Raw genomic sequence first — 18,829 nt, 5'->3', positions numbered from 1 at the left:
TAGGAATCTTTTATGTTTATGAAAATGTATAATCTTTTATCTATTCAAATCACCTTAAGTGTATTTTATGATGAGCTTATTATGTTTTCATAATTTCAGAGCAGAAAGGTCCTATTAATAATGTGATTTATATGTAAGAAAACACAATATCTTGATTTTGTTTCAAATCATTGTTAACTTGACTTACCTTTAAAATAAACTGTGGCACTTAAATGGTAAATGGCTAAATTTTAAAAAAGTCAATGCTTATTTTAAGCAGTTTTACTGATATATAATTTATATACTGTAAAATTCACCCTTTTAAAGTGTAAACTTCAATAGTGTTTAGTATCCTTACAGAGTGGTACAACTACTAACATGATTGAATCTGACAACATTTTTATTACCCTGAATAGAATCCTCATACTTATTAATAGTCACTCATAGTTGATCTCCATCCCTAGTCCTAGACAACCACTAACTACTTTTTGTCATATATATTCCCTATACTGCATCTTTCACATAAATGGAATCACAAAATATGTGCTATTAAAGGTTTTATTCACTGAGCATAATGTTGAGTTTCATACACATTGTAGCATATTATCAATACTTCATTTCTGTTTTGCTAAATAGTATTCCATCATGTGGATATACTACATGTTACTTATGTATTCTCCAGTTGATAGACATTAAGGTTGTTTCTACCTTTTGACTACTATAAGTAACACTACCATGAACATCTGCATGTAAGTCTTTGTGTGAACAAATGTCTTCATTTCTCTTAGATAGATTCTTAGGAGTTTATCCCTCATCATAATCCTGGTGATTCAGGTAGGCGGGAGGGGGAGGAGAAGATGGATAAATTCACACCAAACAGTACAATGCACACTATCTGGGGGATGGGCACACTTATGACTTTGATTCAAATGGTGCAAAAGCAATTTATGTAACCAAAACATTTGTACACCCGTGATGTTCTGAAATAAAATTAAGAAAAAAAATCAGACCTGACTTTCAATTTCAAATCTTGTCCTACAAATAACCACATTTTGTCTTTGATTCAAAATTTCCCGGCATAGAATTCACACCTGTTATTTTTAATTCTACATTGACTCCTTAAATCTGTTTTATAACACATAAACCATCTATTTACAATTCCTGTAAATCTAGAGCCTAGACAAAGAAGAAGTAATATATTCAACCATAACTGCCATTAGAATCCTTGGGAAAGTTGAGTGAAAAATATTGAATGGATCACATTCTTGAGCATATCAAGGGTGGGGTTCAGGCATGTAATTGTTTTTAATTCAGTTGGAGTTAAGAACCAAAGATCTATATTATGCAGGTACTTTAATGATTACTATATCTAATTTAGTCATCAAATCTGAAAAACTGGTATCAAAAGGGAAAGAGTTTAAAGTAATAAAATAATAAATTATTGGTAAAATTAATGTAATAAAAATATAAAATCAACCCAAGAAATTAGTATTTTTTTTATCCTACTATCAACAATGTTTAAGTATTTCAAACGTTTCAACCTATAGAATGGGAGAAAATATTCGTAAACTCTACATCCAACAAAGCACTGATATCCAGAATCTACAACGAACTCAAACAAATCAGAAAGAAACAAACAATACCATCAGAAATCAGCAAAGACATGAACAGAAGTTTTTTAGAAGAAGAGAGAGAAATGTCCAACAAACATATGAAATAGATACTGACATTCATATTATTTCATATTATTAATGAAATAGATACTGACATATTTCATATTATTAATATATGAAATAATGCTCAACATCATTAATCATCAACAAAATGCCAGTTAAAACTACAATGAGATACTACCTTACCAGAATGGCCATTATTAAAAGTCAAAAAACAATAGATGCTGACATGGATGCAATACAGAGATAGAAACATTTATAGGCTGTTGGTGGGACTGTTTATTAGTACAACCTCTATGGAAAACAGTGTGGAGATTCCTCAAAGAAATAAATGTAGACCTACCATTCGATCCAGCCACCCCACTGCTGGGTATCTACCCAAAGGAAAAGAAGTCATTCTATGAAAAACATACCTACACCCAAATGTCTATTACAGCACAATTCACAATTGCAAAGATGTGGACCCAACATAAGTGCCCATCAATTCATGAGAAAATGTGGTATACATATATCATGAAGTACTACTCAGCCATAAAAAGAAATGAAATAATGTTGTTTGCAGCAAATTGGATGGAACTGGAGATCATTATCCTAAGTGAAGTATCTCAGGAATGGAAAACCCAACACCATATGTTCTCATTAATAAATGGGAGCTAAACAATGCGTACATACAGGCATAGAGATATAAAGGACGTTGGAAACCAAGAAGGAGGAAGGGTGGTAGAGGAGGGGTGGTATGAAAACTTACCTATTATGTATAAGGAACACTATTCTGGTGATGAACACACAAAAAACCCTGACTTACCATTGTACAAGGTATCTATGTAACAAAAACATTTGTACCCACTTAATATATGAAATAAAAAATAAATTAAAAAATGAAAACAAAACTTTACATCACAAAGAATGAATTAAAAAATATATTATAATAGACCCAAGGAATTAGTATTTTTTATCCTACTATCAATCATTTTAAAATGTTTTAAATGGAAAGGTGTGATTTTATCTCATTTCTAAAAGATGACAAAAAATAAACCTCTATAATAGAATACACACCAATGATTGACCTGCTTAGAAAATTTTTCGACCAGATGATTTTTCACGGTTACTTCTCCATTAATAATTTTATTATTCAACATTGAGATTGGCAGTCCGTATGATGCAGTAAATTCCTGGTATTACTGTTTAATTAAAATATCTAACTGATAGATGTTTACTCTTTTATTTTAAATAGTTAAAAAAGAGCTCAACTTATCTGTATCCCAATCAGGTCATAACAACTATATATGTAAAGGATTAGTGGTAAACAAAGAAATAGTAATAAATATGAATCTAGCAACAGAAAGCTTTATCTCTTTTTCTGACATAAATTTATAAAATTTTATTTCTATCAGAGAATCATACATATGGTTCAAAGGCAATAATCAAATTGTTTATTTCTAGGAAAAGAAAAATAGTTACCATTAAAATTCACTATTTTTAAGAGATGAGTATATCTTATTCTGATAATGACTCTTAGCAAACTTGTAAAAGAAGGAAAATTCTACATCTGATAAAAAGTATGTACCAGTCACTATGATAAGCATCACAATTAATGGCAAAACTTGACTAGCATTATTACTAAAATCTAGATTTTTAGAAGAAGGTTTATAAAGCCAGACTTATAAAGTCGAATGCCAGAATGCCATTCTGACCCATACTATTTAACATTGTGTTAAAGTCTTAGCCAATATATAATAAGTAAAGAAATGGAAATTAGGAAGGAAAAGAAGAGAGAATAAAACCCTCCTAATTTGCTTAATTACTTAGAAAAGTCCAAGAGCACAATAAACTCTTAGAACGGATAGGTTATGGCAAATTTGCTGGATGCTGTATCAATATTTAAAAATTCAATATCATCTTCATATGCTGGGATTAATTTATTAGGTAAAAATGAAAAGAATATATCAATCAGAATAGCAATGCAACTGTAAATGCCTAGAAATATATCTAATAATCTGTAAAACTTCTATGGAAAAAATTAAATATTATTAAAGAACATAATATACAAACAAATGGAGACAGAAGCCATATATATGTAATAAAACTGTCTACCAATAGAGGTAACTATTCTCCCCAAATTAATTTAAGTAATTCCAATGAAAATTTTGTTGAGAGCACAGAAAATGATTCCCCAAAATGTCACGCTTTGGTGCATCTAGTGCTTTGAAAATTGAAAGTCCTTAGAAATAAGCCTCAGAACCCAGGTTCTGACCTTCCTCTTCCCTTTCTTTCTGATAACTCTTTCCTGAAGTACCAGGAGAAATTCTGTCTGGAATTTCCTCAGAAAACTTCTTTCCAAAAGAAATGCAATTGTCTTAAGGCCCCCCTTTTTAGAAATCTCATTAAATAACTAGGAAAGATTAATTGCCAGAGAAAAGAAGATACTGGAAGTCACCAGCCCAGATAGATTTTTCATTTATTTTTCTGTGAGAAGCTCTGAGAGATTTTCTGGGAGACTATTTGGATAGTAACACAAACTTTGTTCCCATGCAGGTTTGCTGCTTACTTTCCCTTAACTTGTTAGTGCCACCCAGCTTCCAAAGAGAATGAATTACAAAATAATGCCTGCCTCCTGAGTCCACACACCTTTCCCCTATGAAGAGAGTATTTGTCCTCAACCATCTGGCCCCTCTTCCAGTCTTATACATTGCATATGACTCCCATGTCCATTTGCTGTTAAAATAAATTTTTTATGCCTTTTTCACCTATTAATCTGCCTTTTGTCAGTTCATTTTCAGTGAATCTTTAGGGGGTGGAAGGAAACCTTTCCTTTGGCCTCTACAATCTTAAGAGAGTTTAAAAATGGAATTTGAAAAGCTGATATAATTAAGTTCTAAGAATCAAGATTTATAAAGTTACAACATTAAAACAGTGTGATATGCATTTATTTATTCATTGAAAATGTATTTATTAAGTGTTTATCATATTCTAGGAACTATTCTGGGTACCTGAGCCTCATCAGGAATGAAATGAAGATCCTAACTTTCATAGAGCCTATTGTTTAGCTGGGGTGGCAGAAAATAAATTACAGCCATTATAAATAAATTACATACTATATTACATACTATGTTAAAATATGTTATGACATTTCAACAAAGGCTTGATGGAAGTGAGGGAGTCAGGCATGGAGATATCTGGAAGAAGGGCCTTTCAGGCAGAGGGAAGACCAAGTCAAAAGTCACCAGGAGGCTGATGTGGCTGGGGAGGATTTGCTGATGAATTCAGAAGATAAGACAAGCTAGATTATATAGAGCCTTGTGTAAGTGGAAAGCATTTGCAGAGTTTTGAGCAGATGATTGACATGTTCTATGTTTTAAAATATCACTCTTGTATCAAAATATCACACATATCCCATAAATATGTACAGTTATTATGTATCCATAAAACTAAAAAAAAAAAAAAAACAAAGCAGAACAAAATCACTGTGATTCATACTGTGTTGAAAATAGACTGTAGAGGGCCGGGGGAGAAGCAGAGAGACCTGGTAGGAGGTGATAATAACAATCCAGGTGAAAGATGATAGTGGTTCAGACTAGAGTTGCCAGTGGAAGTGCTGAGAAGTGGTCTGATTCTGGGCATATTAAATATTTTGAAGGTAAAGCAAATATAGAATTTCTTTATAGTTTGCCGTGGGATGTGAGAGAGGGAGGAGGTAAAAGTAACTCCACATTCTTTAGCTTGAGAATCTGGAAAGGCAAAGTTTCCATCATGTGAGATGGAGAAGATGAAGAAAGTTTTGTGGCGGATAGCAAGAGGTAAGTTCTTGACATCTTCAGTGTGCAATGTCTTTTACATAAGCTAGTGGAGATGTTCACGAGGACTTAGATATATGCATTCGGTTGTAGGGTCTGAACTAGAGGTGAAGATTCATAAGTCATTAGCATGTGGATAGTATTTAAAAGTATGAGATTGACTGAAATCACTGAAAGAGTATGAATGCGGAAGGACTGAGCCCTGGGACACTTCAACATTAGGAAGTCCAAGGGAAGAGTATATGATCCAAGAAAAGAGACTGAGACAGAGCCAACCGCAACGTAAGAGAAAAACATAATGTGGTTTTCTGTATGCAAGCAAAGAAAATGTATGAAGGAGGAAAGAGTGATCAACGATGTCAAATGGTGCTGAGACATCAGCTACACAGGGGCTGAGAATTGATTGTATTTATCAATACAAGTTTAGCGATGACTGTAACAGGAGTGGTTTCTTTGGAATGGTGGGACAAAGACTATTGGAATGGGTTTTTTTAAGGAATGGATAAAAAGAAAACGGGGACAGTGAGTAGACAAACTTTTTGAAAGAGTTTTGCTCCAAAAAGAAGCAGAAAGAAGAGTAATAGCTGTTGGTGGATGTGGGGTCAACAGATAGTGTTTTTAAAGTGGAAAAACTTTGTATGTTATAGGAATAGAGTAGATAAAGAAAAAATTGATGAGAAAGAAGAGAGCTGTACAAATTGCTAGAGAAATACTTGACCAATGGATTACTGAAGGCATCCTCACAGGTATAACAAATTTCTCTTTGTCTAGGTTTATTGTTTATTTTCTTTTCCGTCTCATGCTCAGGTGAATAAACTCTTTCATCCTCTTAGACACATGGACAAGTTTAAGACTTTGCTTAAATACTCAAATTTTGAAATCCATTATATCAGGTAGTTCTTACGATGCCTTTCTTCAACCACAGTTCACTTTTAATCTTTGTACACTTGTTAGGTATTTATCTCAGCTGCTTCTGCTGATTACAAGCTATATAAATTTGAGCCAGTAATTCTTGCTCTACAAACCTCACAGGGTTGTTACAGGGATAAATAAAGCAACTTATGCAAAAGCACTTTTGGAGGAACTGTAAAGGACTTTATACTGGTTGTTTATCTTGCTCTTATTGACTTGTAGTCTCTTTGTTAATGAGGTTTCAAGACAAGTTTGAAGAACGATTTGCCTATCTTTAAAGGGTGAGAGCCAGCATTCCTTAATTCCACATTAAGGCATATCCTGAACAATACTCATCCTGGCAGGTGCAATTTCCCTGTGGATAAAGAGCATCTCTAGAAACAACTGGAAACACTGCATACTGTGTTTCTTTCTTAGAACTTGATGATATTAAAAATTAAAATAGAACTATTATAGTAATTATACCAGTTTAAAATGGTATAAAACAATATTTCCTAATTCACTTGTCCTGGGAATTCTGTTTTTTGGGGAAATAGGTCCTATGAAACATTAAATTCTTGGAGAACTCGTGTTTCATAAGAAATGTTGAGATAGATAAATTCTACCAAAGTGAAAAATAAAATTAAGTTTTTTGAAGAACTTCTGCATGATAAACATAAAGATTTTCCTGGACTGGCTTAATAGATCATACAAAATGATACACAGGGAAAATAATTTCTTCTCTATATGCCCAGAAAAGGAGAGATTCTGTGGCACAAAATGTACCCTCAAATTATGCCAGTAGAATAAAGATAGATGCACAAATTTTTGTCAAACTCTTCTGAACCAGTCAATCTTTTAAAGTCTTTGAAAATATCCTACTTCACCAAAGATGTATTTACTTTGCATCCCTCAAATCTGGGCTAATATAAATGATATTTAATCTATTATTAAAGACAGAAGAGTCAATTCCACTTTCACTTTCCATCTACTAAGGTCATAGTTAACACACAATAACCTAGTAACTGCACTCAGAGAGATTTGTTTTGAATGTAATGATTTTCCTCATAATTAGAAGATTATATTTTACTTTTGCCATTGCATATAGAAGACACCTGACTGTTGGTCATGGCCTTCCTCTCCAACTCAGCTTCTGGAAAATTTGTACAAGATAACTTCATCTCCATGTGAATAAACTATGGAACAGCCTAACTTTTCCTCTTCTGAGCCTTTTTCTAGCCAATTGTTGACCTCTGGGCCAGTCTAGTCAATCTATCTAGGGCTATAGTTGGACCTTCTTTTTCCAAGATGGCAAATTCATAAACCCCATTCTCCTGTTTGGTTTTATTGCCTGAAAATTCAATTGGAGGGTAAAAGAGAAACAGACATTCCATTATCATGTTTTATTTGGAATTAGAGTACAATATATAGAATTAATGCATAAAATAAAATATTCTGTTAGCGCTATCCAGATGTAAATAAACCCAAATAATTTTTGAGAGAAGGAAGCAATAATGCATAAAATTAGCTACAGTAGACAAGACTGAATCTTTAACAGAACAGTTGTTGGTAGTATTTAATAGTTGACATGTACTGAGGAACACTTAGAAGAACTGACAAAATACAGTCAGTACCCCAGAGACATGCATATGGTTGATGTCTGTTAGTTAGAACTCAGCAGATACCATTAAAATAATGGCATATGTGGAACTGAGACCCAGGGGGATTAAAGGGTAAGGCCACATAGCTAGTAATTGGTAGAGATGAGATTTGAATCCATGTCTATTAACTTCAAACAAATCACGATTCCATACTGCCTCTCTGATACCCCTCAATGAGGATTAATTTACCTTTTCTTTAAACCCTAATATTATTTTGGATACCATGCTATTGATCATGTTTTGCAATATTAATTTGGGTATGTTTATTTCTCACTATAGATTCTTACCAAATTTACTACAGGGCCTATGTCTTCTGAAGCTCCACCACTATCTAACATTCTACTGATCCATATCACTTACCAAATATTTGTACCTGGAAAAAGTAATTGTAAGTATAGGATATATTATACAAGTCAAGAGCATTATTATCTCCTTTATAAGAGCAGCATGTTTACTTTTAAAAATTAACAAATTAACTCCCATCTAGGAAGCAACAGGAAAAAAGTTATTGAGCCTAGTTCTGAACAAGGTAAAATTGTGTGTTCTGAAAATTTTTATTATCTGTGAATATTTATGTTCTTCTAAAACAATCAATTAAATTGAAGGTCACACAGAAACATTTAAATTTGTTTCAGTAAAACTTTTTTTTTCTTTTTCTTTTAAAAATGTTGGCAATAATTATAGGACTTTTCCATGAGTAATAAGGACTGTTTCAGAATGTATTTTTATTAGACTATTTTTGTGCACTATTTTGTCAACAGAGTTCTCAAACCACTGATATAAAACATTTTATATTGGCTAATAGCCTACTCTGACTATGTAATTTAAGTAACTTAACTGCCCTAAACAAAGGGTAATCCCTGAGACTAGGATTTACAACTCATTTTCTGACAGTTCTATTAGTATCTAAAAATATTTTTATGTTTTTTAACCTGAATGACTACTTTGCAGTTACACACTAATACTATAGTTATCCTGAACTGATAACCTTTATTACATAGACATTTCCAAAAATAATATTTTCTTTTCTTTTCTTTGAATATGCTTCTTTAAAGTTCTTAATAAAAAATTAACTGTTACGCTTTAAATTATAGTCCTATGACAATTTATTATTCAATAGTATTAATATATCTCAAATAATCATGTTATAGAGGATAATTTGGAAAGAAAAGATGCTTTACAATGTTATATGTGTGCAATTTAGGAGTCATAAAATTATAATTAAAATAAAAATCAAGATAATTATTTTATATTTTATCAAGAAATGTCAGGTAAGGAAATGTGGTATAAATAAAACTTTTATAACACTTTACTGAATTATTCTGAGAAATCAATCACAGGAGTAATACAAATTGAAACACAATTTACTTATCTTTAAAATTAACGTAAATATATATGACATATTTTACATATATTTTAGGTTCACACTGAATGAGATGGGCATGATATTTTAAATAATTATAATTTATCATTATTTCAAGCATGTGGAAATCATTTTTCCTATAATTCTAGGAAACTGAAAAAAAAGGATACCAATAATCACAATATTTAGAAATCTTTAGTTATACTCACACCAGGCGTGAGTTAGCAATGGTACAGAATTTCTCTTCTACACTGACTGAAATGCTTTCACCAAGACTTAGAAGGCAAAGACAGTTAAAGACAAATGCTTTAGGTTACCAGTGACTCAAAATCTTTGACATGTACACTATATCTGTGAAGTCCAATGAAAACAAATATCAATTATGCATAAACCCTCCCCCTAATTCTGCAACCAGTTTCTGAAAAATAATCTGGCATGAGCTGTCTTATATTATGTAATGCCTGGATATTAGGATATGTGGGGTTTATACCTTGAAGAAACAATATTTGAAAAAAATATGTATGAACAGCCCTCCTTACCACCAGAAGAATGCTTTGAGTATGAAATAATTTTTTAGAGGATAGACAAGATCTCAAGCTCTTTATGTCTGAGAAAGGCATATTTCTTCAATACTGATTGAATTAGCATAAATACAGCTTTATCATAGAAAACAATACCTTATAGACTTCTATGAAAAAGACTAGATGACCATGAAGTCCATTTTCATACCTAATTTCGTGTGATTCTATAATTCTCTGAGGAGAGGTACAGCATTCTATTATAGATGACATAATTAAAATAAAACAGCCATAGAAAATTACATTTTGGTTTCCTAAACTGAGTTCTGAGTGTAAATGTCTTGTTAAAGAGCTTAGTGGTATATCCATTGAAGTAATATCTGATGAAAATAAATAATTTTATTCTAATCTCAGATACAGCTCATGAAATCTGTCAAAATGTAGTTTATGTTTAATACTTATTCTAGGATTTCTATAAAATACCTGGATCAAAGCTAAAATAGTGGTCTTAAATGAAGATCTGTTTGTTTCCCAGCCCCCAGAACTGAAGCTTGTCTCTGGAAATTAGTCTGGTCACCTTGATTTCCTTTGCTTTTGCACTCGAAGCCCCTCCATTTGTTTCAACTGCGTAAGTGAAGAAGTGCTTAATTTATTTTCTGGTGAGAATTCTAGTGCTATTTGTTTTGTTGTCTTCTTATTCTCTAGGGTTTAGAAACTCTTGACCTTCTCAGTTAGACCAGTTCAGCTACCTGATTCATGTAGTCTTAATGATTAAGGAGCTTACAATCCAAAGATATAACTCCTATATATAAAAACCCAGGAGATTCTCCTGAATTTCAAGCACACAGTGTACGAATGCCTATGTCATTTTCATCTGATTCTGAGTCTACTGGTAACTTACCTTCCTCTTCCCGAGCTGGAAAGAAGTGGTTCAGCACAAAAAAGGTCTTTTGCTAGTGGCCAGACTACTGTTTTTTGTTTTTTGTCTGGATCTAAACCCCACCCAAAAGGAGAATCCTTGCCTTCTAAAAAACGGTAAAAGTCCCATGACTTCAGATAGTTTCTGTAATCTTTCATTAACAGGAGTACTGCTAAGGACTTCTTGAACACAACAAGAAAAATACTAAGTCAAATATGAGATTAACCAAAAAATTTTTGCAGTGATAAACAACAAATTAGTTACTGATTGCATATAATATTACTTGTAATTCAAAAGTATTGTTTTTGTACTTAAAACAGTCCTGGATATATAAACACTTTATATATATATACTCCATACATTTTAGATATCCTTTAAATTGTATACTTTATATATATAATATATGTAAACTCAATTATATATAACTAAATTATTTTTAAGAGAGTCAATTAAGAGCAAATGATAAAAAATTCAAGTATCTTTAAATGCATAAATACACACAACACATACTTATATGTATTATTTGTAAGAGAATCAAATTAAGAGCAATAAATGAGAGAGAAAATCATCAGGAACCTTTGACCAACAAATCAATAAATATCAAAGAATGTTCATTACATGGTTTCTATATTTTCTATTCCTGTCAAATGATATATAGCAAGCAAACATTTCTATTTCCACGTAAGACCATGTTGTGTCTGTCATACCTTTTCATGGACTTTCTGACCCGGTTCCATCCCTTCAAGATGTTCTGACTCTGTGGATCCCTCACTTGATGCCATTTTTCTTTGTATATGAACATTTTGTTCACGCAAGGCAACAATCTGCAAAATAAAAGCACTATGCCTTTAAAGTCTAAATAGAGCATAAAGCAAAAAAAAAAAATTGAATTTACTTGGATGTGGTTAAGAACTAATGAATACTAACAAATGGTCAGAAAATAAACATTAAATTTTACCCAATTATTATTTCAAACATAGTTTTAAAATTTCGGCCAGCATTTTGAATAATATATATAAGAATTCATAATATTTCTCCTAAGAATAGGTTAAAGCACTGTGAAATTTACCCAAGAAAATATTTCTAGTTATTTCTAGTTGGAAAATGTATCCAGTTGGAAATGTACCTAAATCAATGAGATATAGATATACATATACATACACACATATATATGAATCCACATGCTCTTAATTCAGAAATTCTTTTTAAATTCATTTGTGAAATATAATAAAATTATTATTGGTCTGTATTTTTAAAGTATACAAGAAATGTAACTGAAAAGATTGAAGATTAAGGAATAATTATGAGCACAATCATTTAGCCTATAGTGATAGCACATTTGCAATTTTAAAACAGATTATTATGCTGGAGTTAAATAATTTTTTAATGCTATCATGAGCACTTAGACTTAAATTTGTCTCATTGTCATAACTTTATGGCCATTATTTAACATTTGTAGTCCAAATTTAGTTAATCTGCAAAAAAATATTCAGAAAGCAATAAATTCTTACAAATTTTCAGCTTAACTTCATAGACATGATTATTTCAACTAAGAAACAGGTTCTCAGATAGTTATATAATAGTAAAAGTGATCTAAGTAATATGTAGAGTGGAAAATAGCATTCCAGACTTTTTAAAATGGTGTTTTAAAATATATTTGCTATATAAATTTAAAAATATTTTACATTATGTTAATGTCATATCTTATTTCATGGCAAATTTTATTAAATTATCATCTTGGATATTAGTCCATATTTGTTCTAGGAGAAATCAATGTCCATCGTACTTAATATACAGTAAGATTTGAATCATATAAAACTTACACATTGAAATCATGAGACTAATGTTTCACACAGACCAATAATCATTAAATTAAAAAAAAAAATCAAGGGATTGGGTATTTGTGCTACAGCCTGCCACTACTTCAATGCTAGATCTATCATGATGTGTTCGTGAGATCAGGTGATCTTGCATATATAATCTCTGGCATTTGAACATATGGCATATCGTTTAGAAAGGGCAGATCACCACATAAGAATAGCTATGTAAATGTTCTTCTCTCTCTTGTAGAACTGCAATCACCAAATAATTAATTCCCTCACTCCCACTCTTGCCCATACACAATCTATTATTCAAAAAGCTGCCAGATTCATGTTTTTAACTTAAATCATATTGTGTCACCCCTCAGCTTTCTAAAAACCTTTGTTTTCCTGACTTACATAGCATAAATGTGAACTTCTTAACAAGGTCTATTATGTCCTACGTAATCTTTTGGCTTTGTCCACACTGATTTCCTTTGCATCCCTCAAACACACCTGGCTCTTTCTTACCCAGAACTGAGGAACTTGATGATGATCTTGCCTGAAACATCCTCCTGAGCTACCACAGTTGATATAATCTCAGTTTTGAAGACTCAGCTGAAATACCATTCCTCAGAGAGAACGTACCTTGTCATCAAGCACTTCTTACAATATATCCCTGTTTATTTCTTTGTGTGTGGCATTCATTAAAAGCTATTATTTCATTCCTCTACTTCCTCACTTTGCTTGCTAACAGAAGTACTAATAATATCTCATGGGAAAATAATTTTCAAAGGAATGCTTTATTGAAAACAACATTTTCTTATGAAGCAGTGCATCAAATTATTATGTGCAGGGTATTCAATAAAAATGTATTGAATTAAATAATGAATGGATATGGAAAAACAAAGAATGTAAACCTAATTAATTCAGAAATAACAAAAGATAAGGATTTGGAGTGCATGAGAAACTTCAGAGACATTCCATTCACATTAGTTAACACAGAAATGGATTACCTCGAAGGAGTGACAAAAAGAATGAAATAGCTCCTGGAAATATAATTTTTAAATTATATCTTTAACGTGGTTTTTTTTGCACAAAATAATGTTATATTAAAATTGGTACATTATGAGATTTTATATGAATTTATTATGAATTTTTAAAAATTCATGTATTATATGCTGACATTCAACTAAGACAATATCCATGACTTAACATATATGCTAAGACAAAGGCATCAAGACATTAAAAAATTCTATGGATTTTCTTCTATTATTTGATCTACTTAGAAGTGAAGGGAGACATTTTAAAAAATATTTAAACACCATTTTAAAAAATATTTAAACACCAAGTTTAACTCTCATCTTACAGACTAACTTCTATTTGTTTAGTATATACATTTCAAACATGTTCTAGAGCCTAAAATAAAGCAGGCCATCTACAAAAGTTTACTGAAAGAATCTATGAAAGGATAAATTAATGCCCTTATTAAGAAAAAGTCAGATTCACTCAGAAAATACCATGCACAAATACAATTGTGACACAATGTTAAAAAAATTATAAACTCCAACTTCGTCACAAAGTATATACATGACAATTAGTCCCAAGAAAGACATAATTTTCAACCACTAATGTGTTTTTTTTAAATAAATCAAGTCCAAAATATTAGTCTTTAGAAACAGAAAAATGGACGTACAATACTTTATATTCTCTAATATGCTCTTATTTTGTTCTATCTTTCCCCAATTATCCCGGGTAGTTATGCAAGTAAGCTTCAGCACCTGATTTAATTGTAGGTGTTAGTCAATAAGCTGATTGTTTTTTTAACTGGGGCAAGTGGGAAAATGAGGGGTTCTCTCTTAAAAATTCACCACTGGGGGTCAAGCCCTTTGTTCAATGTGTTCTAAGGAGTGAGAAGGTCACCTAGAAATCACTAGAGCTAAAGGTAGCACAGACCTCTTTAGGAAAGTCTCCCAGATGGCTTGAGAAGTGAACACAGGAGATGGCTGGAGAACCAGCTTCAGAAAGCAAGTAGAAAGAAAAGCAGCTGATGATCTCAAAATATTCTCGTGGCTCTTGCTGACAGGGAATGCTGTCAGAGGGAAGGGCCAAGCAACCTATCTAGAAAAATACTGAGGTAGACCTGTATTCCTCACTGCTAAACAACATGGCTTTCTTATTATGCTTTGAATGTCCCCTCCAAAACTCATGGTGATATATAATTGCCATTGTGATGGAATTAAGAGGAGGGATCTTTAAAACGTGATTAGGGGCCCTCATGAATGGATTAATGCCATTATCATGGGAGTGGCTAGTTATCACTGGAGTCAGTTCTTGATAAAAGAAGGAAGTTTGGCCCCATTCTCTCTGTCTCACATGCTCTTGTGCTCTTCTGCCCTTCTGCTATGGGATATGATAGCACGAAGGCCCATGCCCGATGCCAGCACCATGCTCTGGGATATATCAGTCTACAAAACTGTAAGAAGTAAATTTCTTTTCTTTAAAAATTACCCAGTCTGTGATATTCTGTTATGGCAAAACAAAACAGACAAAGATACTACTCCAAATATGATATCATTACAAGTGGGAGGAACCACTTATATACTAGCCCTGATGCTTAAGCAGTTCTTATACAACTGTACTAAAAAGCCCACTACATACAAGCACTGTGCTAAACTATTTTTATCTGTGAAAGAAATATGATTCATGTTTAACATATGATTAAACTGAGATAAAGATAGATCAATGGGGAGAACTGCTATGGTTTGAATATATGTGATCCCCAAAAATTTATATGTTGGAGCCTAAGATCCAATGTGATGGTATTGAGAGGTGGGTCTTTGGGGTGATTAAATTATGAGGGCTCTGTCCTAATGAATGGAATTGGTACCCACATAAAAGGCCTTGAGGGAACTAGCTAGGCCCTTTCGCCCTTTCCCCTTCTGCCATGTGAAGACACAATGTTCAGGGTGCCATCTTGGAAGTAGAGAGCAGTCCTCACCAGCACCAAATTGGCTGGCAGTTTGATCTTAGACTTCTTGCCTCCAAAACTATGAGAAATAAATTTCTATTGTTTGTAAATTACCTAGGCTCAGAGTCTCAAGTATTTTGTAATAGCATAAACAGATTAAGACAAGAACTAAGTAGAAATCATATAAAAGCTGATTCCATATCCTTATACTTACCCTGTAACATTGCCTCACATGGCATTGCATTTACATTTGAGCTCTATTAAATTAGGGGAAGTAAACAGAGGGTTGAGAGAGAAAGCAGCAGCATTTTTTTCCCCAAGTACTGATATCCTCATATCTCTGGAATCCTTTGTACATCATTAAGGCTGGACCCCTCCCTGGACAAATTTGCATATAGACAAAATTTTGCATATATTTTCAGGGGCTTATCAACCCATCAAAGGTCCATGGAACTGTGGACAAGAGAAAGTTTTCACAACCGTTTTAGGCAATCAACCATCATTTGTCAAGTGTCTGTTGACATTTGTTTTTAGGTATCCAGAATCCCTTCACATTTCCTTTGGTAACATTTATATTTTCACTGGAGAGGTTTTCTTTCTTATTCTCATCCCAGAGGGACTGTCAATCAAGGAGCCAAGGTTCCCATGACAAATGGGTGGGCTCATGATCCAAGCCAAGGCAGTCAGAATATTCCTTGAGATGTTTCTGGCTGAGTTATGGGGGAAGATTCTCTTTCTACTATGAAAGGTAGGCCGATAGGATATGATTGGGATGCTGTTTGCCTTTAGCTCCCACTCATGGAAAAGCAGGTAGAAGAGAGAGAGCCCTGATGAATTGCTTCTGGTCCTGATTCTAGTTATTCTTAAATCATTCATATCCCTTGCATTTTAGTAATATAAGCCTAAAATTTTTCTTTTGTGCCCAAACTAGTTTAGGTTGGTTTTCTGTCACTTGCAACTAAAAGCGTGCTTGCAAATGCAGCAAGGATCACAGAAGGCAACACAAAGCATGCAATATCTAAGTGCGATTTTGAAGAATGACAAGAATTTACCAGAGAGACAATGACAGAAGACCTTTTAGGTGGATAGAAGATCATAGACATTTTGTTTTTGAGTACTTTGTGTTCCTAGTACTATAGGTTGTTTAATATTCCTGTGGCCAAGAACATCTGGAAGAAAATGAAGAAATGATGGGACTAGCAAAGCTAAAATTCTTCAACTAAAAATCAGGCATCTGTGTGCTTCTTTCTTTCTGGCTTACTGCTTTGCTTTGATTCTTATTTGTGTTTCCTGATTGCTCATCAAGTTTCTGAGAAGTTGACCCATTGCTTTTAGGCACTCTCAAACCCACTCTATTTGCAATCCAATCTTTCATGTTTCATTCTTGCCCTGGCCTCTGTCAGGTTGTTCTTTGGCTCTCGTAAGTCTCTGACAAGTTCTGACCCCAAACTGTGGATTACTTATGGTCTTGGTGGCCCTTTTTCCAGTCTGCAGAATTCCTAGTTTTCATTCCTTTTTCTGCCAGACTCTATCTGGAATGCTACTATGTCTTGCAATAGACCCTCTCCTAGCTCCTTTACTTTCAACCACTGTTTTCCTTTGACATAGTGGAGAGATTCATTCTTTTCACAAATATTTGTTGAGTGCTGATGACTTACCAGGCATTAGGGAAATGCATCAGGGGAAAAGGCAGAAATCTTTGCCCTAGTGGAAATTTCATTCTCATGGGGAAAAATTATTAAAAAATAAATAGAGCACATTTTAAAGGGTGATAATTGCAATGAGAAAAATAAAGCAATGGAGGGATGCTGTGAGATACAATTAATTTAATTATGAATTGGGTGATTTCTGGGTATGGATCTAAAGACAAGAAGGGACAAGCAATGTGGATATTGAAACCACACTTCAATAACGGGGTATAAGGCAAGAACTATGGTAAAGGCCTACCTAAAAATAATGATAATAATTAGTTGCTGTCCCCCTGTTTACTTCTCTAATTGCCACTCCAGAGCCACATTAACTGGTGTCCATAAAGATTCTTAACTTTCTCCGTAGATAACATCACCTTTTTGAAACTCAAAGGTAGTTTTTAAAATATCTTCCAGGCCCACATTCTAGTGGATTGATTGGCCCACCCAGCCCAGCGGCCCATACCAAGAAACTGACACAACTGGAATTGTGACCCCAGGGACTGGAGCAATACAGGAAGATGATTTCTATATCCCTATAATTTTGCCCCAATTAACAAATCTAATTGCCTAATCCCTTGCCTACCAAACTATTCTTAAAAACCCTATCTTCCAAATTCTCAGGGAGGCAGATTTGAGAAATTTCTCTCCTCTCCCTGCCTATTGCTATGCGGAAGAAACTCTTTCTCTGCCATAAAACCTGCTGACTAAGCATATTGGCTTCTTGGGCAGCGGGCAAATGAACCTAGTTGGGCGGCAACAATATCTGGGAGAACTTTCCAGGCCAAGGGTGCAGAAAATGTAAATAATTGTTAAAAATAAATATTTGAGATGAATGAAAACATTCCAGTGAGTTCTTCAAATGATAGAAAATGTCCTCCCTAAAAGAGAGCTAAAAGATCAGTGCAAGTTGATGCCCTGGAAACTTAAGAAAAGCATATGATCATTGAGAAAAAGCGTTATTGGGAGAAAATAACAAAGACTTTTTAATACCTTTATACTCCCAAATTTTAGGATTTATCAAGAGTTTAAGACATATTATTTCATTTATTCAATATTCATTGATCACTGTTAGTAAATATCAGACACTGCTGGGAAAAATGTAAGCAAGTTCCTTCTCTCATGGAGATTATATTCTAGTAATAGGCAAAAAAAAAAAAAAAAGAAAGAAAGAAAAGAAGCAAAAGACTACAACAAAATAACAATAATATATTGAGCTCTTACAACATGCCAGAAACTGTGCTAAGCACATCATATAAATGTACTTGTTTTCATCAATTGTTCATCTATATTATAGAGACAAGTAATTCAGCACAAGTAGTTTATTTAGGAGGTGATTCCTGGAAGTATAGCATTCCTTAAATATACCTGAAAGGCTGAGGATGAGTCCTGGATTTGTTGCTGGTTATATGGTTTTGTACATGCTATTTAATCTCAAGTTCATGTTCCTCTTCTATTAAATGGGAAGATAGTAATACCTACCCTATAGTGTACTTGTTCTGTAAAATATTTACTTAAATACGAGTTGCATTAAATACTCATTATGTAATGACAATGACCATAATGAATTGAC

The 18,829-nt window shown here is 33.2% G+C and overlaps 1 protein-coding gene across 3 annotated transcripts in view; it reads right to left on the bottom strand.

Moving 5' to 3' along the window:
• The window catches only part of PPFIA2 (PTPRF interacting protein alpha 2), a 412,913-nt gene that overhangs the window by 110,457 nt on the left and 283,627 nt on the right, over positions 1-18,829 (bottom strand). For all 3 annotated transcript variants that reach the window (XM_045553300.1, XM_045553298.1, XM_045553299.1), the window contains one exon: positions 11,506-11,622. In XM_045553300.1, the coding sequence (XP_045409256.1) occupies positions 11,506-11,622 (117 nt within the window). The remainder of the gene's footprint in view (positions 1-11,505; positions 11,623-18,829) is intronic.

The sequence above is a fragment of the Lemur catta genome, chromosome 6 (genome assembly GCF_020740605.2).
Source record: "Lemur catta isolate mLemCat1 chromosome 6, mLemCat1.pri, whole genome shotgun sequence".
In the NCBI taxonomy this organism is placed as follows: domain Eukaryota; kingdom Metazoa; phylum Chordata; class Mammalia; order Primates; family Lemuridae; genus Lemur; species Lemur catta.
The sequence above is the reverse complement of the archived record's forward strand: the minus strand, read 5'-3'. Positions and strand labels throughout refer to the sequence as shown.